The sequence below is a fragment of the Coregonus clupeaformis genome, chromosome 8 (assembly GCF_020615455.1).
Source record: "Coregonus clupeaformis isolate EN_2021a chromosome 8, ASM2061545v1, whole genome shotgun sequence".
NCBI lineage: Eukaryota > Metazoa > Chordata > Actinopteri > Salmoniformes > Salmonidae > Coregonus > Coregonus clupeaformis.
Window position 1 is genome coordinate 18,301,951 of NC_059199.1, and position 22,921 is coordinate 18,324,871.

Here is a 22,921-nt window from a genome sequence, read left to right on the forward strand (position 1 = left end):
CAAAAAGCTCAATTTTAGTCTCATCTGACTAGAGTACCTTCTTCCATATGTTGGGGAGTCACCAACATGTGTTTTGGCGAACACAAAACATGTTTGCTTATTTTTTTCTTGAAGCAATGGCTTTTTTCTGGCCACTCTTCCGTAAAGCCCAACAGTGTGGAGTGTATGGCTTAAAGTGGTCCTATGGACAGATACTCCAATCTCCGCTGTGGAGCTTTGTAGCTCCAGGGTTATCTTTGCTCTTAATGTTGCCTCTCGGATTAATGCCCTCCTTGCCTGGTCCATGAGTTTTGTTGGGCGGCCCTCTCTTGGCAGGTTTGTTGTGGTGCCATATTCTTTCAATTTTTGAATAATGTATTTAATGGCGCTCCGTGGAATGTTCAAAATGTCAGATATTTTTTGTTATAACCCAACCCTGATCTGTACTTCTCCACAACTTTGTCCCTGACCTGTTTGGAGAGCTCCTTGGTCTTCATGGTGCCGCTTGCTTGGTGGTGCCCCTTGCTTAGTGGTGTTGCAGACTCTGGGGCCTTTCAGAACAGGTGTATATATACTGAGATCATATGACACTTAGATTGCACACAGTGGACTTTATTTAACTAATTATGTGACTTCTGAATGTAATTGTTTGCACCAGATCTTATTTAGGGGCTTCATAGCAAAAGGGTGAATACATATTCACGCACCACTTTTCCGTTATTTATTTTTTTGAATGTTTTGAAACAAGTTATTTTTTTTCATTTCACTTCACTAATTTGGACTATTTTGTGTATGTCCATTACATGAAATCCAAATAAACATAAATTTTAATTACAGGTTGTAATGCAACAAAATAGGAAAAACACCAAGGGGGTTGAATACTTTTGCAAGGCACTGTATAACCTTTTTCAGCAAGACAGATCTTCCAAAGTTAATGGAGTGGCAATCTTTACCAAGGAACACCTTCAGTGCTCGGTTGTCTCCACCAAGTCTGTCCCCAAACAATGTGATTTGCTGGTTTTAAGCATTAAACTTTCAAATAGCTCTTTGTTGACTATTGCTGGGTGTTATCGTTCACCATCAGCACCGGCCTGTACCATAAATGCCCTAAGCTCTCTCCTGGCCCCTTACACTAAGTCTGAATTTGACCTGCGAGGTGGCCTAAACTGGGACATGCTTAACCCTCCCGTTGTCCTAGGGTCAAAATGACCCGCCACTGTGTTGAACCAACTTTATTTAATTTTTATATTTTTTGGATCATTTGTGAGAAGGAGGCAGTGATACTTTCTTTAAAGTCTCACTGCCTCCTTCTCACAAATGATCCCAAAAATATAAAAATTAAATAAAGTTGGTTCAACACAGTGGCGGGTCATTTTGACCCTAGGACAACGGGAGGGTTAAACCACCTGACCAAGTCCTAAAGCAATGGGACTCCCTAAATCTTTCTTAGATTATTACCAATCCCACAATGTACAGTCATGGTCAAAAGTTTTGAGAATGACACAAGTATTGGTCTCCACAAAGTTTGCTGCTTCAGTGTTCTTAGATCTTTATGTCAGTAGTTACTATGGTACACTGAAGTATAATTATAATCATACCATAAGTGTCAAAGGCTTTCATTGAAAATGACATTCAGTTTATGCAAAGAGTCAATATTTGCATTGTTGACCCTTTTTTTTCAAGACCTCTGCAATCCGCCCTGGCATGCTGTCAATTAACTTCTGGGCCACATCCTGACTGATGCCAGCCCATTCTTGCATAATCAATGCTTGGAGTTTGTCAAAAGTTGTGGGTTTTTGTTTGCCCACCCACCTCTTGAGGATCGACCACAAGTTCTCAATGTTATCCTGGCCATGGACCCAAAATGTCAATGTTTTGTTCCCCGAGCCACTTAGTTATCACTTTTGCCTTATGGCAATGTGCTCCATCATGCTGGAAAAGGCATTGGTAGTCACCAAACTGTTCTTGGATGGTTGGGAGAAGTTGCTCTCGAAATATGTTTTAGTACCATTCTTTATTCATGGCTGTGTTCTTAGGCAAAATTGTGAGTAAGCCCACTCCCTTGGCTGAGAAGCAACCCCACACATGAATGGTCTAAGGATTCTTTACTGTTGGCATGACACAGGACACCTTGTCTTCTCCGGGATTCATAAGAGAAAATGACTCTACCCCAGTCCTCAGCAGTCCAATCCCTGTACCTTTTGCAGAATATCAGTCTGTCCCTGATGTTTTTCCTGGAGAGAAGTGGCTTCTTTGCTGCCCTTCTTGACACCAGGCCATCCTCCAAAAGTCTTCGCCTCACTGTGCGTGCAGATACACTCACACCTGCCTGCTGCCATTCCTGAGCAAGCTCTGCACTGGTGGTGCCCCGATCCTGCAGCGGAATCAACTTTAGGAGATGGTCCTGGCGCTTGCTGGACTTTCTTGGGTGCCCTGACGCCTTCTTCATAACAATTGAACCTCTCTCCTTGAAGTTCTTGATGATCCGATAAATGGTTGATTTAGGTGCAATCTTACTAGCAGCAATATCCTGGCCTGTGAAGCCCTTTTTGTGCAAAGCAGTGATCACGGCACGTGTTTCCTTGCAGGTAACCATGGTTGACAGAGGAAGAACAATGATTTCAAGCACTTTTAAAGCTTCCAGTCTGTTATTCTGACTCAAACAGCATGACAGAGTGATCTCCAGCCTTGTCCTCATCAACACTTTCCCCTGTGTTAACGAGACAATCACTGACATGATGGCAGCTGGTCCTTTTGTGGCAGGGCTGAAATGCATTGGAAATGTTTTTTGGGGATTAAGTTCATTTTCATGGCAAAGAGGGACTTTGCAGTTAATTGCAATTCATCTGACCACTCTTCATGATATTCTGGAGTATATGCAAATTGCCATCATCAACACAGAGGCAGCAAACTTTGTGGAGACCAATACTTGTGTCATTCTCAAAACCTTTGACCACGACTGTATGACTCCAAACACCCAGAAAAGGCTACTCTCCTTGATGTTATCCTCACAAATATTCCTGATAGGTATCAGTCTGGTGTTTTGTGTAATGACCTTAGTGATCACTGTTTTACAGCCTGTGTTCGTAATGGCTGCTCAGTGAAACGACCTGTACTGATTTGTCATAGACGCTTGCTACAAAACTTGAATGAGCAATCCTTCCTTCATGACCTGGCCTCTGTAAATTGGTATAGAATCAGCTTGATCCCCTCTGTCGAAGACTCTTGGACATTCTTTTTTCATATTTTCAGTGGTATTGTTAACAAACATGCCCCCATAAAGAAAATGATAATTAAAAACAGGTTCAGCCCCTGGTTCGACCGTGATCTGCACGAGTTACTCCACCTCAAGAATTTCATTTGGGGAAGGCTCGGCACATGCATACTCAGGCTGACTGAGTCTCATTCAGAAAAATGAGAAATAAGTGCACTCAGGCTATCCGGAAGGTCAAATTTAGTTACTTTAAGGAGCAGTTCTCTCTCTGTGGGTCCAACTCCAAGAAGTTCTGGAAAACGGTTAAAGACCGGGAGAATAAACCCTCCTCCTCACAGCTGCCCATGTCCCTTAATGTTGATGATCTGGTTGTTACTGACAAGGAGCACATGGCTGAGCTCTTTAATCACCACTTCATTAAGTCAGGATTGCTATTTGACTCAGTCATGCCTCCTTGCCCGTCCAACATTTCCTCATCTCCCACCCTTTCTAATGAAACTAGTCCCGATGCTCCTCCCTCTTTTTCCCCTGCATAGTTTCTCCCTGCAGGCGGTGACTGAGTCCGAGGTGCTGAAGGAGCTCCTTAAACTAGACCCCCAAGAAACATCTGGGTCAGATGGTTTGGACCCACAGAACTCTCAAGACTCGTCTGAAGGTCCCCCGGTACCAGTTTAAATTATTTATTTTTACTATTTTCTATGCAGTAACCAAAAAAGTGTTAAAGAAATCCAAATAGATGTTAGATTTTAGATTATTTAAAGTAGCCACCCTTTTCCTTGGTGACAAGCAACTATCCTGCACTAATTATCTCCCCGCCCCGTATATAAATGTGACAACATACGCTGTCTCCATCTCTTTCTCCCAATATTTTTGTAATTGGCTTCTTCGTGTGTTCCCGTCAGCCTTTGATATTTTAGTGTGCTGCTTGTGCTTCTCATTGAGCTGCCTCCTCCAAGGTGGCTCTGATTAAAGAAACAAGCTTAACTCGTTATCGATAATCAGGGCGCCTCACATTTTCCGTCAACTTTTGGTTGAAGCACAGATGGAGGCCAGGGCTCATTGGATGTGGGGAAACACAATAGATCTCTCTGTTAACCCTTCAGGGCTCTTTAACCTCTACGGGATCGGTGTCCCGTATATGGGATGGTTGAGCTAGCGTGCGCTAATGTGATTAGCATGACTATTGTAAGTAACTGCAAACTTTCCAGGACGTAGACATGTCTTATATGGGCAGAAAGCTTAAAGTCTTGTTAATCCAACTGCACTGTCCAATTTACAGTAGCTATTACAGTGAAAAAATACCATGCTATTGTTTGAGGAGAGTGCACAACAACAAAATACTTATCAAGGCAACTGGTTTGATACATTCACCTCTGAAAGTAAATAATGTACTTACATTCAGTAATCTTGCTCTGATTTGTCATCCTAAGGGTCCCAGAGATAAAATGTAGCATAGTTTTGTTTGATAAAATCAATTTTTATATTCAAATGTAGGAACTGGGTTCTAAAGTTTGAACCCCTGCTGTCTCTGGCTCCACACCCACCCCGCCCGGCCATCTAGATGTGTGAAAGTTAGTGCATAAGCTAATGATCCATCATGTATAACATTCCTGGGAAGGTGTAAACTTACGTTTTGTATTACCATATAATTTTTGTATGTTCTCTATAGTTATGTACTTGAAAATGTATTAATTGACCAATTCGGCACATTTGGGCAGACTTGATACAAAATAGTCCAGTATTGCACTGGATCAATCTGAAACTTTCCACACACTGCTTCCATCTAATGGCCAAACTCTAAATTGTGCTTAAACTGCAATATTATATTGTGGCCTTTCTCTTGCGTTTCAAAGATCATGGAACAAAAATGATAATAGAAAAAGCATGTTTTTTTGTTTGTATTATATTTTACCATTTCTAATGTGTTATATTCTCCTACATTACTTTCACATTTCCACAAACTTCAAAGTGTTTCCTTTCAAATGGTATCAAGAATATATATATCTCTGCTTCAGGTCCTGAGCTACAGGCAGTTAGATTTGGGTATGTCATTTTAGGCGAAAATTGAAAAAAAGGATCCAATCCTTAAGAGGTTAACAGTCATATAAAATGTATTTTGAGCACTTCTATTATAGCCCATAGGAACGGTGCTCGCGGTGAGATTTACTCACACTATTAGGGACTCCGTCTGGGTTCATTTGGCAGGACATAAACCACGGAGCAAGAGGGACCCACCCCTCTTCCATCATGTTGGACTTAATGGAAACCAGTCCAATTGGTCAGTCTTTGAGGAAGGATATTACCTCAGCCAAGTTTCAGCAAAAGCTTACAAATTGCCCATGGATGTTTTCGAAGCATGTGACGAATACAATTTGATTTGATACACACACACAAGCAAAAACAGAAGACATTGGAGAGTAAAATAGACTAGGTGAGAGGGGAAGAGAGCGGGAGAGGGGAGAGAGAGAGGATAAGTGGCTGAGTGTCTTACTTTGAGCTGAGGCAGCGTCGAAGTGAGTACGAGGCCCCTCCTCCACAGGTGCGAGAACATTCACTCCAGGAGCCCCAGGGGTCCCAAAGGGTGTCCCTGTCCTCTTCTGAACGTGCCGTCTGCAAGCTCTACACAGAGTAAAAACAAGACACACCCCTTTTAACAACCCGCCATTAACATGCATGTCACATGCTCCATACACAAAACTTAACACCGTCTGTTCTCAAAAAGCGAACAATTCAAATCATTCTCGAATGTGTCGTTGTATTCCAATGTAATACCAATGTCAAACCACTGACTGGTAGGCCACTGACCAATGCCAGCCATGGCACACACCCTAGCACCTACACATTGTGATGTGGACACAGTACCATGCACAAAGAAAAAAAAAGAAGATTCAACATGCATTTGTAAGGCAACCAGCTGCAATAAGATTGTGAGTTTGCTCAACATTTGGGCATATAGCTGAACCAACATACTTTGTCAAGTTGAATTGTATGTTCACTCAACTTAGAATTTTAGGTTGAGAGATCATACAATTCAACTTGACAATGTATTTAACCTTATTTGCACATTTCCCAGTGAAAAGTTATTGCAACACATTACATAGTATATATCATAAGGCCTTTCTTTGAGGGCCTAGTTACACCCTAACGTGGTCTGAAACTCCTGGTTTACAGGCTACATCAAGCCTGCAAGTCACATCATGCTTGCTTGCAAAGTGATGTGTAATTCCTATTGGAATCCAGCCAGAGTGAAAATATCCATCCCATGCCCTCCACAATCCCCTGACCTCAACCAAATTGAGATGGTTTGGGATGAGTCGGACTGCAGAATGAAGGAAAAACAGTCAACAAGTGCTCAGCATATGTGGGAACTCCTTCAAGACTGTTGGAAAAGCATTCCAGGTGAAGCTGGTTGAGAGAATGCCAAGAGTGTGCAAAGCAGTCATCAAGGCAAAGGGTGGCTATTTGAAGAATCTTAAATATAAAATATATTTTGATTTCTTTAACACTTTTTTGGTTATCAATCAAATGTATTGGTCACATACACATGGTTAGCAGATGTTATTCCGAGCGTCGATTGCATCGTCTGTGGACCTATTGGGGCGGTAAGCAAGTTGAAGTGGGTCTAGGGTGACAGGTAAGGTGGAGGTGATATGATCCTTGTCTTTCAAAGCACTTCATGATGACAGAAGTGAGTGCTACAGGGCGATAGTCATTTAGTTCAGTTACCTTTGCATTCTTGGGTACAGGAACAATGGTGGCAATCTTAAAGCATGTGGGGACAGCAGACTGGGATAGGGAGACATTGAATATGTCCGTAACACACCAGCCAGGTGGTCTGCGCATGCTCTGAGGACGCGGCTAGGAATGCTGTCTGGGCCGGCAGCCTTGCGAGGGTTAACACATTTAAATGTCTTACTCACGTCGGCCACGGAGAAGGAGAGCCCACAGTTCTTGGTAGCTGGCCGCGTCGGTGGCACTGTATTATCCTCAAAGCGGGCAAAGAACTTGTTTAGCTTGTCTGGCATCAAGACGTCGGTGTCCGGGACGTGGCTGGTTTTCCTATTGGAGTCCGTGATTGTCTGTAAACCCTGCCACATACATCACGTGTCTGAGCCGTTGAATTGCGGCTTCACTTTGTCTCGATATTGAAGTTTTGCCTGTTTGATTTCCTTGCGGAGGGAACGACCACTCTGTTTGTATTCTGCCATATTCCCCGTCACCTTACCATGGTTAAATGCGGTGGTTCGTGCTTTCAGTTTATCGCGAATGCTACGTGGATTCCGATTGGTCAGACCAGCATTGAATAGTCCTTAGCATGGTGCTTCCCGTTTGAGTTTCTGCCTATAGAAAGAGAGGAGCAAAATGGAGTCGTGGTCAGACTTGCCGAAAGGAGGTCAGGGGAGGGCCTTGTATGCAGAGCGGAAATTAGTGTAGCAGTGATCCAGTGTTTTTCCAGTGCGAGTGCTACAGTCAATATGCTGATAGAATTTAGGTAGCCTTTTTCTCAAATTTGCTTTGTTAAAATCCCCAGCTACAATAAATGCAGCCTCAGGATATATGGTTTCCTGTTTGCATAAAGTCCAGTGAAGTTCCTTGAGGGCCGTCGTGGTATCGGCTCGAGGGGGGATATACACGGCTGTAACAATATCCAAAGAGAATTCTCTTCGGAGATAATACGGTCGGCATTTGATTCTGAGGAATTCTAGGTCAGGTGAACAAACTGACTTGAGTTCCTGTATGTTGTTACAATTACACCATGAGTTGTTAATCATGAAACAAACCACCCCACCCGTCTTCTTCCCGGAGAGATGTTTATTCCAGTCAGCGTGATGTACTGAGAACCCAGATGGCTGTATGGATGGGGACAGTATATCCCGAGAGAGCCATGTTTCCGTAAAACAGAGTATGTTACAATCCCTGATGTCTCTCTGGAAAGCAACCATTGCACTTATCTCATCCACTTTGTTATCTAGGGACTGAACATTAGCGAGTAATACACTTGGAAGCGATGGGCGGTGTGCGCGCCTCCTAAGTCTGACTAGAAGAGCGTTCTGGCTGCCTCTCCTCCGGCGGCTTGATTTGGGTCGGCCTTTGGAATCAGTTCCAATGCCCTGGGTGGTACGGACAAAGGATCCACTTCGTGAAAGTCGTATTCCTGGTCGTAGTGTTGGTAAGTTGACGCCGCTCTGATATCCAATAGTTCTTCCCGGCTGTATGTAATAACACTTAAGATTTTCTGAGCTAACAATGTAAGAAATAATACAGAAAAAACTATATACTGCAACGTTTCCTAAGGACTAGAAGCGAGGCAGCCTTCTCTGTAAGCGCCATTTTCATATGTGTTATTTCATAGTTTTTATTATTCTACAATGTAGAAAATAGCGGGAAGGTTGCTGTCTTTTTCTGTGGCTAAACCAACTAGGCTCGTAATTTAACAATTTTATTCGTATTTACAGATGGCATACACGTTTGTTATTAAGGCACATGAAAGTTCAGATGTTCCAGAAGGCATTCCTGCCAAATAACGCATTGATAAAAATAAAAAAAAGTTTACGTTCAAATGGCTCTCCTATGAAGTAGTGACGCGTGACATACGCCTAGTTTCCTGAAACAAATCACATTTAGTAAATATTTTCTTAAATCTATTTTCTTAATAGTTGGTTAAGGGCTTGTAAGTAAGACCTGTTGTATTCGGCGCATGTCACAAATACATTTTGATTTGATTTGATTTCACACATATTATCCAGATACTGACTGTTAGCACTTGGTGGTCTATAGCAGCTTCGCAGAAGAATGGGCTTTAGGTGAGGCAGATTAACCTGTAGCCCTATTACTTAAACAGTATTTAACATGAGATCCTCTCTAATCTTTACATGAATGTGGTTCCAAATATAAACAGCAACACCTCCACCACTGACATTTCTGTATTTTCTGTAGATGTTATATCCATGTATTGCTACCACTGTATCATCAAATGTATTATCTAAGTGAGCTTCAGAGATAGTCTGAATATGAATGTCATCTGTTACTAGCAAGTTATTGATTTCAAGAACCTTGTTTTTTAGGCTACATATGTTCATGTGGGCTGTTTTTAGCACTTTTCTGAGATGCTTGATTGTTTTCATTGCTTTACTGGGAAGCTTAGCAGAAGTAGACATGCTCATGATATTGATGTTTAAGCTGATAGTGCAGGGTGAGCTGCACACAGTGGACTTCCTACTAGGGCACACTGCCTAAGTGCTAACAGTATAACTCTGGTTCATAGGCACATGACTGCTGTACACAATAGCTGTAGGATCAACATAGGCATTCAGGGCAATTAGAAGGACATGAATTAGGTTATGTACATTGTGTCTGCCAACACCCCTGCGATAATGTACATTTGCTGCAGCATTATGACAACTCAGCTACACAATTGTAGGGATTAACTCAGCTCGACTTTGGTCATACATAACTAATTGTCTCAACGCAGCCTTGAAATGCTTGGACAGAGTCCAGGAGCCAAGATGATTAGGATAGACTCCATCATTCCTGTAGGGCATCTTCTGTTTCCAGAAGGTTTCAAAGTTATTTCTAAAAGTGATTCCAACAGAGCTACAGTAATATTTTAGCCAGGTGTGTAATGCCAGTAGCCTGCTGAATCTTTCACACCCGCGGCCCAACGATGGTACCGGACCTGAAATAATTTGGCCGCTTTTTGGAATCTTTCAGAAGTTCTGAGCTAGCCCTCCTAATGTCGTTTGACTCCACATGGACTCCGACAGCGTCAGTTCCCGGCAGCTGTTGTAGAACGGTCGGAAGCAGCCTTGATATGTCCTGGACTCGTGCTTCAAGATAGCACAGGGTTTTTGCCCCGGGAACCGTGATGTTCCTTACCATAGAACTGCTGATGACGACAGCTGATGCAATGGTTGAGGAAGTCAGGCCGTTCTTTCGCCTCGAGTGGTTTCACAAACCTGGGGTCTGATGCACCGAGCCAGCTGTGGTATCCATCATGGATGATGAATGGGCCGGAGTTTCAGACAGCCTCACGGTCTGTTGAGGGTGTGCGCTCTGAGGATCTGAACCTGAGGTAGAAGCCATCGGAGAGGGAGACAGAACAGAGGACTAAGGTGCAGGTACAGTACCTTCGGATCCGATCTGTAATCGGAAGCCCTCAGGGAAGGCGCCGGAGCCTCTGGTTCCAGGGTGGCGAAGCTTTATCTAGTCTGTGTCATGTCTGGGCTTAACATCTCCAAGGAGGCCCCCATTGCCAGAGGACGCCATTTGCTCCATGGCTGGTTGGTAGGATCGAGAACAGGAACATCCACCAAGTCATCCAGGAGCATCCCACCAACTCCATTCTCCAGGGAAGTGGGAGACCCCTTCTGGGAGGGATCCCTGAAGAGTACCGGCCAGTCGGCTGTGGAGAGCTGACACGGCTGCGACACTTCCACCAGGCCAGAGTGGCATCCAGCTACTGGGGTGGAAGATAAAGGAAAAAATAGGCGGGCGTGGATTCCCCAGGAGCTTGTGTAGGTTCGCTACCTGTTTGCTAAGAGTAGCCACTTCGTCACTGTAGTCCTCTGCAAGCAAACAGTTGCTACATTGAACGTCTGGGCAGTCCACATTGTCCCGGAATAAAGTAAAATAAACACTGCTCCTGCAGTGTTGAAAACGTTTGTTAGCGTCCTCCATTTGAGGCTCCAGGCTAGCTAAGCCGTGTCTCTCCTCTTGACAGGGAACTCCCAACTTGTCCGAGAGAGAACCACACGGTTATCACAAACGTCAGGCCTAGGTAAGCCAACACCAAACACACAATTAATTTGAATTTTTGTACAATTCACGATGTGAAAAATGAATGGCAGTGAAGAGTATTATAACTCAGGCTAGTAAAACAAGTATCGTCAACAACACAATCAGTGGTGAACTGGGCGAACTGGGCGTTATTGATGGAGGTTAGTCAGATAAGGAGGACAGGAGGGCTCTTTTAAAAGATGTAAACATAATGTGTACTTTATTATACACACAAAATCAAAAGTGTGACTTGCCAGGAATGTTACTAAAATCTAAGATTAACACACTGTATCCTCAATGGTTCCACATCATCATTATAGATTAAATGGAGCAAGGAGCGGTTCCTTGTGCAGTTCACCTAATTTCAGAAAACAGATGAGAACAATATATATACTGTATATATTTGTGAATTTACTGCCAGAACATGCTATATCCTCAACAGTTAAACATAAATGTGTGCAAAATCACATTTATAGGGAATATGGAGCAGTTCCTTGCCATCTCAGAAAAGAGACCAACATATTATTTTTTTGCGGGAACACACTGTATCTTACTCTTACTTCTCTTAAATTATCTATACCCAGTGTGTGTGTGTCTGTACATGTGTATGTGTGTGTGTGTGTGTGAATGAGTGTGCATAATCAATCAATGTTTATTTGAACTTATAAGTGATAGGGAGCAGTGATTTACGCCTTTTGTTCTCCTGAGTGGCGCAGTGGTCTAAGGCACTGCATCGCAGTGCTAACTGTGCCACTAGAGATCCTGGTTCGAATCCAGGCTCTGTCGCAGCCGGCCGCGACCGGGAGACTCATGGGCGGCGCACAATTGGGCCAGCGTTGTCCAGGGTAGGGGAGGGAATGGCCGGCAGGGATGTAGCTCAGTTGATAGAGCATGGCGTTTGCAACGCCAGGGTTGTGGGTTTGATTCCCACGGGGGGCCAGTATAAAAAATTATAATATATGTATTCACTAACTGTAAGTCGCTCTGGATAAGAGCGTCTGCTAAATGACTAAAATGTAAATGTAAAATGTTCTCTAAATTGTAACTACATTAATATCTTACTATTTATTTACCTTGGTTCTCCTTGGTCACCGTTGACTATCACTGCGCTTTTGTCCTTGAGTCGCTCAACAACATGTGAACCAGTGAACGTTACTACAATTTCCTGCACGTTGTCACGCCCTGACTTATGGGACTCTGGTATGTTGAGTCAGGGTGTGGTGTTCTGTTGTGTTTTCTATGTTTATATTCTAGGTGTTGTATGTCTATGTTTGGCCGGGTGTGATTCCCAATCAGAGACAGCTGTCGCTCGTTGTCTCTGATTGGGGATCATACTTAGGCAGCCTATTGGTATCATTAGTTGTGGGATCTTGTATTGTGTGTAGCCTTAGGACTTCACGTTTCGTTTGGGTTGTTGTTTTGTTCGGTGAAATAAACATGTATGCCTTTCACGCTGCGCCTTGGTCTGACCCGTCCTTAAACGAACGTGACACATGTGGGTATTTCATGACAATTTCCAGCTGGATACAAATTTAAACTCTTAAAGTGCGCGCCCAAATCCAATACTGTTTTTACCTGACCCAAGGATTTTGAAATGAACATGTGTATTTCCACATGAGACAGGAGCATTGTCAGCTCAATATGATTTGGGACCCTAGGTGAGATTTGATTTCAGTGCCCCTCCTATAGTTGTGGGTCATGCTTCCATGGGACACTCAAGTCTTCTCATATCACTAACATTTGTCTTCCCTGTCATTATTGAAGATCTGCAACAAAGCCCTGAGGAGGTTCAAGAGGAGGAAGGGTTTTCAAATTGGGTCATGTTCTCTATGGAGATTGGTGGTGATAGATGAATCCAAGTTCTCGCACAAGAGAAAGATAAAGCATTATCCTTTTTGATGTAGTAACATTCATTATCTGGACTTGGGAACTAAGAGATATTTTGTTGCTATATTTCACTTATGGTAATCAGTGGCCTTTTTAAAGTACTCCTCGGTAGATATACAGTGGTATGAAAAAGTATTTGCCCCATTTCTAATTTTCTCTACTTTTGCATATTTGTCATACTGAATGTTATCAGATCTTCAACCAAAACCTAATATTAGATAAAGGGAACATAAGTGAACAAATAACACAACAATTACATATTTATTTCATTTATTTCATAAACAAAGTTATGCAACACCCAATTCCCCTGTGTGAAAAAGTAATTGCCCCCTTACACTCAATAACTGGTTGTGCCACCTTTATCTGCAATGACTCCAACCAAATGCTTCCTGTAGTTGTTGATCAGTCTCTCACATCGCTGTGGAGGAATTTTGGCCCACTCTTCCATGCAGAACTGCTTTAACTCACTGACGTGTGGGTTTTCAAGCATGAACTGCTCGTTTCAAGTCCTGCCAAAACATCAAAATTGGGATTAGGTCTGGACTTTGACTAGGCCATTCCAAAACGTCCAATTTGTTGCTTTTTAACAATTTTCATGTAGACTTGATTGTGTGTTTTGGATCATTGTCTTGCTGCATGACCAAACACTGCATTCCACAGTAAGAACATCATACCAAAGGTCAAGCATGGTGGTGGTGGTGTGATGGTTTGGGGATGCTTTGCTGCCTCAGGACCTGGACGACTTGCTTTAATAGAAGGAACCATGAATTCTGCTCTGTATCAGAGAATTCTACAGGAGAATGTCAGACCATCCATCTGTGAGCTGAAGCTGAAGCGCAGCTGGGTCATGCAGCAAGACAATGATCCAAAACACACAAATCAAGTCTACATGAAAATTGCTAAAAAGCAACAAATTGGACGTTTTGGAATGGCCTAGTCAAAGTCCAGACCTAATCCCAATTGAGATGTTGTTGCAGGACTTGAAACGAGCAGTTCATGCTTAAAAACCCACACGTCACAGAGTTAAAGCAGTTCTGCAGGGAAGAGTGGGCCAAAATTCCTCCACAGCGATGTGAGAGACTGATCAACAACTACAGGAAGCATTTGGTTGGAGTCATTGCAGATAAAGGTGGCACAACCAGTTATTGAGTGTAAGGGGGCAATTACTTTTTCACACAGGGGAATTGGGTGTTGCATAACTTTGTTTATGAAATAAATATGTAATTGTTGTGTTATTTGTTCACTTATGTTCCCTTTATCTAATATTAGGATTTGGTTGAAGATCTGATAACATTCAGTATCACAAATATGCAAAAGTAGAGAAAATTAGAAAGGGGGCAAATACTTTTTCATACCACTGTATTTCATGAACATGTCTAGACAATAGTGACCTATCCACTTAGCTAGATGTAGGTTGGGGGTGGTTATACATTTTTTTCACATGACCCATCAATTTAGACAAGTGTGTCTGGTAGGGGTGTGCCGACATGGCCATACTCGTATTCGTAATCATATCCGTAAATTGCCAGTTGATGGTAGGATCGGATAATACTCATGATCGGAAAAAACGTAAGTGTTAAATATGCCTAAATAGTTGTCTGCAAAATACCTCCCTGCACGTTCTCACTGCAAAAAAGCTGCAGATTAGGAGCAGCGCGAAGAGGGTTGGGTGTGTATGTGTGTCCTCAATTTACAGCGGGCAGGCAAGTTTGCTGTCACTCAATCAGAATGTACATTAGAGTAGCTAATGGGGATCCTAATAAAATACTAAACACTCCCACCCTCTCCAGATTCTTCCCGTACAGCTTCAGGCATATTTCCTCTCCAACCATCCTTCTAGTAAAACACACAGTCTGTTTTCTCAACTGAGAACTTGAAGCCACCTGAGGGACCACAGCTCAACTTCTCTGATCGCTTCTTCAACTCTCCCGGCTGTTTGGGGAATATTTCTTCCTCTCTTCCACAGCACCTAGTCATCTGCAAAAAATGACCTCCCAATATCTGGTCACACCTGGAAGAATACATCATCAATCATAGTGGAGAGCAACAAAGGACTATTACATTTACATTTATGTCATTTAGCAGACGCTCTTATCCAGAGCGACTTACAAATTGGTGCATTCACCTTATAGCCAGTGAGATAACCACTTTACAATATGTTTTTTGTTTTGTTTTTTGGGGGTGGGGTGGGGTAAGGGGGGTTAGAAGGTTTACTTTATCCTATCCCAGGTATTCCTTAAAGAGGTGGGGTTTCAAATGTCTCCGGAAGGTGGTGAGTGTCTCCGCTGTCCTGGCGTCGTGAGGGAGCTTGTTCCACCATTGGGGTGCCAGAGCAGCGAACAGTTTTGACTGGGCTGAGCGGGAACTGTGCTTCCGCAGAGGTAGGGGGGCCAGCAGGCCAGAGGTGGATGAACGCAATGCCCTCGTTTGGGTGTAGGGACTGATCAGAGCCTGAAGGTACGAAGGTGCCGTTCCCCTCACAGCTCCATAGGCAAGCACCATGGTCTTGTAGCAGATGCGAGCTTCAACTGGAAGCCAGTGGAGTGTACGGAGGAGTGGGGTGACGTGAGAGAACTTGGAAAGGTTGAACACCAGACGGGCTGCGGCATTCTGGATGAGTTGTAGGGGTTTAATGGCACAGGCAGGGAGCCCAGCCAACAGCGAGTTGCAGTAATCCAGACGGGAGATGGCAAGTGCCTGGATTAGGACCTGTGCCGCTTCCTGTGTAAGGCAGGGTCGTACTCTCTGAATGTTGTAGAGCATGAACCTACAGGATCGGGTCACCACCTTGATGTTAGCGGAGAACGACAGGGTGTTGTCCAGGGTCACGCCAAGGCTCTTCGCACTCTGGGAGGAGGACACAACGGAGTTGTCAACCGTGATGGCGAGATCATGGAATGGGCAGTCCTTCCCCGGGAGGCCTTATTTTGAGGCCTAGTTTTCCCTAATAAAGTGGCCTGAAACTCACAATTTACAGGCAACATCAGGCCTGGGCTTGCAAAATGATGCTATTTTTCTGGATTTCCTGCTTGTTCCCTCCCGTTTCCAGGAATCTTCCAACCGGGATTTCTGGAAAACCTGGGATTGATTAACATTAAGAATACAATTTACAGATAGAAAGTAACATGGCTGTTTGTTGACAATGATTCTAGTATTTTCGCAAGATAAGGGAGCCTGAAAATGGGTCGATACTTATCAAGATCACTTGTATCACCACCCTTATGGAGTGGTAGCACAAAAGCTGCTTTCCACACTTTTAGAATATTTCCTGATACTAAAGATCAATACAAAATGTGTGTTACTGAGCCAACAATGAGGGGTGCTGCATACTTAAGCAAAGACGGGTCAAAATGTTTAACCCCTAATGACTAAGGGCCAAAAAGAAAAACCCTGACTACCATTTCCCAAGTCACGTGAGGTTGACTGACCATCCATCGAGGCAACTTTATTTAACTTTTATTTTGACAGTGAGTCAATGCTGAGACTAAGGTCTCTTTTCCAGATAAGCCCTATATAGCACCACAATACACTTCAAAATACAAGAAACACATGAAACTACACATTCATTACACAATCAAATACATGTTAATTATACACAACAATACAAGAAAAGCTAAAAATAATCATAAAAAACGGACACATTCTTCAGTAAAAATGTCCCCTAACAACTGTCTGAAATGATCTAGAGGCACCAATTCCTCTAGAGGTGCAAGGAAATTAAAGGCTGATTTACCTAACTCTCCAGACACCAAAGAAGTCTCCAGAGTTAACCAACCCTGTGAAGTGGTTTGATAAGGTGTCATTTTAAATCTTAACAGTGATGTTAGGTATGTCGGAAGTTCGTAGAGCAGGGCTTTTTAAACAAAAAGAGCATAATGTTGTGATCTACGTGACTTCAAAGAGGTCCAGCCAACCTTTTGGTAAAGAATACAGTGATGAGTAATAAAACTGTCTCCTATGATAAAACGAAGGGCGCTATGAAAAACAGCATCCAAGGCTTTAAGAGTAGAGGCAGTTGCAATTTGATAAATAGTATCACCATAATCAAGAACAGGTAGAAATGTTGACTAGAACGAGACAAGATCTGTTTCTGTAAAAAACAGATCTTGTATCTTTAAATCTTAGTTTCTTATTAAGCTCAGTTGTATATTTTTTTTTACGATAATTCATTGTCAATCCAAATACCAAGGTATTTCTATGCAGGGACTTGTTCGATTATAGAACCATCTGATGAGTAAAGATGTAATCCATCTGAGACAATCTTATGCAAACTTGAAAACAATATGTAATTAGTTTTGACCATATTAAGCATACGTTTTAAATCAGTAAGGGCTTCCTGCACAAGTGCAAAATGGGACTGTAGTCTTGTCACAGCCAGGTCAGCAGTCGGGGGCAATTGCGTACATGATAGTATCATCCGCATATGATTAAATAAATAAATAAATATATAGATTGACCAATAGCATTTATATAAATAGTGAAAAGAACAGTACCCTTGCGGGAAGTACACCTGCGGAACACCTTCAAGAAATTCAGACTTAACACCAATCATGATGCCTGAGTTCTGTAACTAAGATAATCATGAAACCATGAACAGGTGTCAGAGCTCAGGCCTATCTAAGACAACATATTCAATAAAATAGCATGATCAACAGTATCAAAAGCTTTTGACAGGTCCACAAACAAAGCAGCACATTTCATTTTAGTGTCTAAAGCATTGAAAAGATCATTAACAACTAAATTGGTTGCTGTAATAGTGCTATGGCCAGGCCTAAACCCCATTATAATGGCGCCGGAGGAGATGGCTGCTGTTTTAAGGGCTCCTAACCAATTGTGCTATTGTGTGTTTTTGCCTTATTTGTAACTTATATTGTACATAATATTTCTGACACCGTCTCTTATGACCGAAAGAGCTTCTGGATATCAGGAGTGCGATTACTCACCTTGTACTGTACGAATATGTTTTCTTTAATTAGTCGGACGCAAATGATTTACTTCAGACACCCGACAAGGCCCAAATACCCGTCATTCTCATGAAGAAGAGACAGAGATATCGGGGACGTAGGTTGGGGTGCCTTGTAAGGATCCGATGGCGAGTGGGTAATCTGCCTCTACCATCAGTCTTATTAGCCAACGTACAATCATTGGAAAATAAAATGGATGAGCTCCAATCAAGAATATCCTACCAGCGGGACATCAAAAACTGTAATATCTTATGTTTCACCGAGTCGTGGCTGAATGACGGCATGGACAACATACAGCTGGCGGGGTTTTCGGTGCATCGGCAAGATAGAACAGCTGCCTCTGGTAAGACAAGGGGTGGCGGTCTGTGTATATTTGTAAATAACAGCTGGTGCACGAAATCTAATATGAAGGAAGTCTCTAGGTTTTGCTCGCCTGAGGGAGACTATCTCATAATAAGCTGTAGACCACACTATTAACGAAGAGAGTTTTCATCTATATTTTTTGTAGCTGTCTATTTACCAACACAAACCGATGCTGGCACTAAGACTGCACTCAACGAGCTGTATAAGGTGATAAGCAAACAAGAAAATGCTCATCCAGAGGCGGCGCTCCTGTTGGCCGCAGACTTTAATGCAGGGAAACTTAAGTCTGTTTTACCTCATTTCTACCAGTATGTTAAATGTGCAACCAAAGGAAAAAAAACTCTAGACCACCTTTACTCCACACACAGAGATGCATACAAAGCTCTCCCTCGCCCTCCATTTGGCAAATCTTACCATAACTATCCTCCTGATTCCTGCTTACAAGCAAAAACTAAAGCAGGAAGTACCAGTGACTCACTCAATACAGAAGTGGTCAGATGACGCAGATGCTAAGCTACAGGACTGTTTTGCTAGCACAGACTGGAATATGTTACGGGATTCTTCCGATGGCATTGAGGAGTACACAACATCAGTCACTGGCTTCATCAATAAGTGCATCGATGACGTCGTCCCCACAGTGACCGTACGTACATACCCCAACCAGAAGCCATGGATTACAGGCAACATCCGCACAGAGCTAAAGGGTAGAGCTGCCGCTTTAAAGGAATGGGAATCTAACCCGGACGCTTATAAGAAATCCCGCTATGCCCTCCGACGAACCATCGAACAGGTAAAGCCTCAATACAGGACTAAGATTGACTTGTTCTACACTGGCTCCAACGCTCGTCGGATGTGGCAGGGCTTGGAAACTGTTACGGACTACAAAGGGAAGCACAGCCGCGAGCTGCCCAATAACACGAGTCTACCAGACTAAATCACTTTTATGCTCGCTTCGAGGCAAGCAACGCTGAAGCATGCATGAGAGCATCAGCTGTTCTGTGGGATCACGCTCTCCTTCAAGACTGTTGGAAAAGCATTCCAGGTGAAGCTGGTTGAGAGAATGAAAAGAGTGTGCAAAGCTGTCATCAAGGCAAAGGGTGGCTACTTTGAAGAATCTCAAATATAAAATATATTTTTATTTGTTTATTTAATTTATTTAACTAGGCAAGTCAGTTAAGAACAAATTCTTATTTACAATGGAGGCCTACACCGGCCAAACCCGGACGACGCTGGGCCAATTCTGTGCCGGCCTATGGGACTCCCAATCACGGCCGGTTGTGATAGAGCCTGGAATCGAACCATGGGGTCTGTAGTGACACCTCAAGCACTGAGATGAAGTTCCTTCGACCGCTGCGCCACTGATTTAACACTGTTTTGGTTACTACACATATATATATATATATATATATATATATATATATATGTGTGTGTTATTTCATAATGTTTATCTCTTCAATATTATTCTACAATATAGAAAATAGTAAAAATAAAGAAAAAACCTGGATTAGAAAACCAGTCAGTATCTGGTGTGACCACCATTTGCCTCATGCAGCGCGACATATCTCCCTTCGCATAGACTTGATCAGGCTGTTGATTGTGGCCTGTGGAATGTTGTCCCATTCCTCTTCAATGGCTGTGCTAATTTTCTGGATATTGGCGGGAACTGGAACATGCTGTTGTACATGTAAATCCAGAGCATCCAAAACATGCTCAATGAGTGGTATGCAGGTCATGGAATAACTGGGACATTTTCAGCTTCCAGGAATTGTGTACAGATCCTTGCGATTCTTGCTGAAACATGAGGTGATGGAGGCAGATGAATGGCACGACAATGGGCCTCAGGATCTCGTCACGGTATATCTGTGCATTCAAATTGCCATCAATAAAATGCAATTGTGTTTGTTGTCCGTAGCTTATGTCTGCCCATACCATAACTCCACTGCCACTATAGGGCATTCTGTTCACAATATTGACATCAGCAAACTGCTCGCCCACACGACGCCATACATGTAGTCTGCGGTTGTGAGGCCAGTTGGACGTACTGCCAAATTAACATTAAATTCTCTGGCAACAGCTCTGATGGGCATTCCTGCAGTCAAGATGCCAATTGCTCGCTCCCTCAAAACATAAAACATCTGTGGCATTGTGTTGTGTGACAAAACTGAACATTTTAGAGTGGCCTTTAAATGTCCCCAGCACAAGGTGCACCTGTGTAATGATCATGCTGTTTAATAAGCTTCTTGATATACCACACCTGTTATGGGATGGATTATCTTGGCAAAGGAAAAATGCTCACTAACAGGGATGTAAACAAATTTGTGCACCAAATTTGAAAGAAATAAGCATTTTGTGCATATGGTAAATTTCTGGGATCTTTTATTTCAGCTCATGAAACATGGGACGAACACTTTACATGTTGCATTTATATTTTTGTTCAGTGTACTTATGGGTACGGTTAATCAGGATAAGGTCAATCAATGGAGTTTGCTAGGTTTTTTCGTTATCAGCTGAGTTAAGTTGAATTCAAGACAGATTTTCTTACTGATCTGAGGCATGTGTAAGCTAATCAATATTTAGATATCCTAACACAACCAGTTCAGATACCAGAAAGGGTTTTAAATAATCAGAAATAATACCAACAGCCTCTGTCAAAGCGACTGGGGGGTGGTAGACCGCAGCAATAAATATACAGTTGAAGTCAGAAGTTTACGTACACCTTAGCCAAATACATTTAAAATCAGTTTTTCACAATTCCTGACATTTAATCCTAGTTCCCTGTTTTAGGTCAGTTAGGATCACCACTTTATTTTAAGAATGTGAAATGTCAGAATAATAGTAGAGAGAATTATTTATTTTTGCTTTTATTTATTTCATCACATTCCCAGTGGGTCAGAAGTTTACATACATTCAATTAGTATTTGGTAGCATTGCCTTTAAATTGTTTAACTTGGGTGAAACGTTTCGGGTAGCCTTCCACAAGCTTCCCACAATAAATTGGTTGAATTTTGGCCCATTCCTCCTGACAGAGCTGGTGTAACTGAGTCAGGTTTGTAGGCCTCCTTGCTCGCACACGCTTTTTCAGTTCCGCCCACACATTTTCTATAGGATTGAGGTCAGGGCTTTGTGATGGCCACTCCAATACCTTGACTTTGTTGTCCTTAAGCCATTTTGCCACAACTTTGGAAGTATGCTTTGGGTAAGTGTCCATTTGGAAGACGATTTGCGACCAAGCTTTAACTTCCTGACTGATGTCTTGAGATGTTTCTTCAATATATCCACATAATTTTCCTTCCTCATGATGTCATCTATTTTGTGAAGTGCACCAGTCCCTCCTGCAGCAAAGCACCTCCACAGCATGATGCTGCCACCACCGTGCTTCACGGTTTGGATGGTGTTCTTCGGCTTGCAAGCAACCCCCTTTTTCCTCCAAACATAACGATGGTCATTATGGGCAAACAGTTCTATTTTTGTGTCATCAGACCAGAGGACATTTCTCCAAAAAGTATGATCTTTGTCCCCATGTGCAGTTGCAAACCGTAGTCTGGCTTTTTTATGGCGGTTTTGGAGCAGTGGCTTCTTTCTTGCTGAGCGGCCTTTCAGGTTATGTCGATATAGGACTCGTTTTACTGTGGATATAGATATTTTCCTCCAGCATCTTCACAAGGTCCTTTGCTGTTGTTCTGGGATTAATTTGCACTTTTCGCACCAAAGTACGTTCATCACTAGGAGACAGAACGCGTCTCCTTCCTGAGCGGTATGATGGCTGTGTGGTCCCATAGTGTTTATACTTGCGTGCTTTTGTTTGTACAGATTAACGTGGTACCTTCAGGCATTTGGAAATTGCTCCCAAGGATGAACCAGACTTGTGGAGGTCTACAAATTTTTTTTCTGAGGTCTTCGCTGATTTCTTTTGATTTTCCCATGATGTCAAGCAAAGAGGCACTTAGTTTGAAGGTAGGCCTTGAAATACATCCACAGGTACACCTCCAATTGACTCAAATGATGTCAATTAGCCTATCAGAAGCCTCCAAAGCCATGACATCATTTTCTGGAATTTTCCAAGCTGTTTAAAGGCACAGTCAACTTAGTGTATGTAAACTTCTGACCCACTGGAATTGTGATACAGTGAATTATAAGTGAAATAATCTGTCTGTAAACAATTGTTGGAAAAATTACTTGTGTCATGCACAAAGTAGATGTCCTAACCGACTTGCCAAATCTATAGTTTGTTAACAAGAAATTAGTGGAGTGCTTGAAAAACGAGTTTTAATGTCTCCAACCTAAACTTCCGACTTCAACTGTATATATTTTGGCTTATGGCCACTTTTATAACCAACAGCTCACATATTTTGGGGACAGAGATGCTAAGAGAGCATGATGCCATAGGAGAAGATCTTACATAAATAGCCAACCCTCCCTTCTTTTTTTGTCTATCAAATCTGAAAATATTGTAATCTGCAATGGCAACGTCCTTATCCATACTCAAATTATTCAACCAGGTCTCTGCACCCAGACATCCATAAAGTCAAGTAGTGGACACCCTGTCCAGGAAGTCAATTACATACAACAACAACACACTGAGTGAGGGCATGGATGCACAAGTGCACATTAGTCATCAGCAAATGCCCACAATGATGCTGAGTACATTTTTCCATTCCCATGTGACCTGTGTGTAATGCGTGAGAAAGTCAGTGCGCTGCACACACTCAGACAAGACATGCTCAAACACATTACGCAC

The 22,921-nt window shown here is 42.6% G+C and overlaps 1 protein-coding gene across 1 annotated transcript in view; it reads right to left on the reverse strand.

Moving 5' to 3' along the window:
- The window catches only part of LOC121572726 (ADAMTS-like protein 1), a 156,699-nt gene that overhangs the window by 131,837 nt on the left and 1,941 nt on the right, over nt 1-22,921 (reverse strand). The window contains exon 2 of the mRNA XM_041884748.1: nt 5,685-5,812. Coding sequence (XP_041740682.1) covers nt 5,685-5,812 — 128 coding nt within the window. The remainder of the gene's footprint in view (nt 1-5,684; nt 5,813-22,921) is intronic.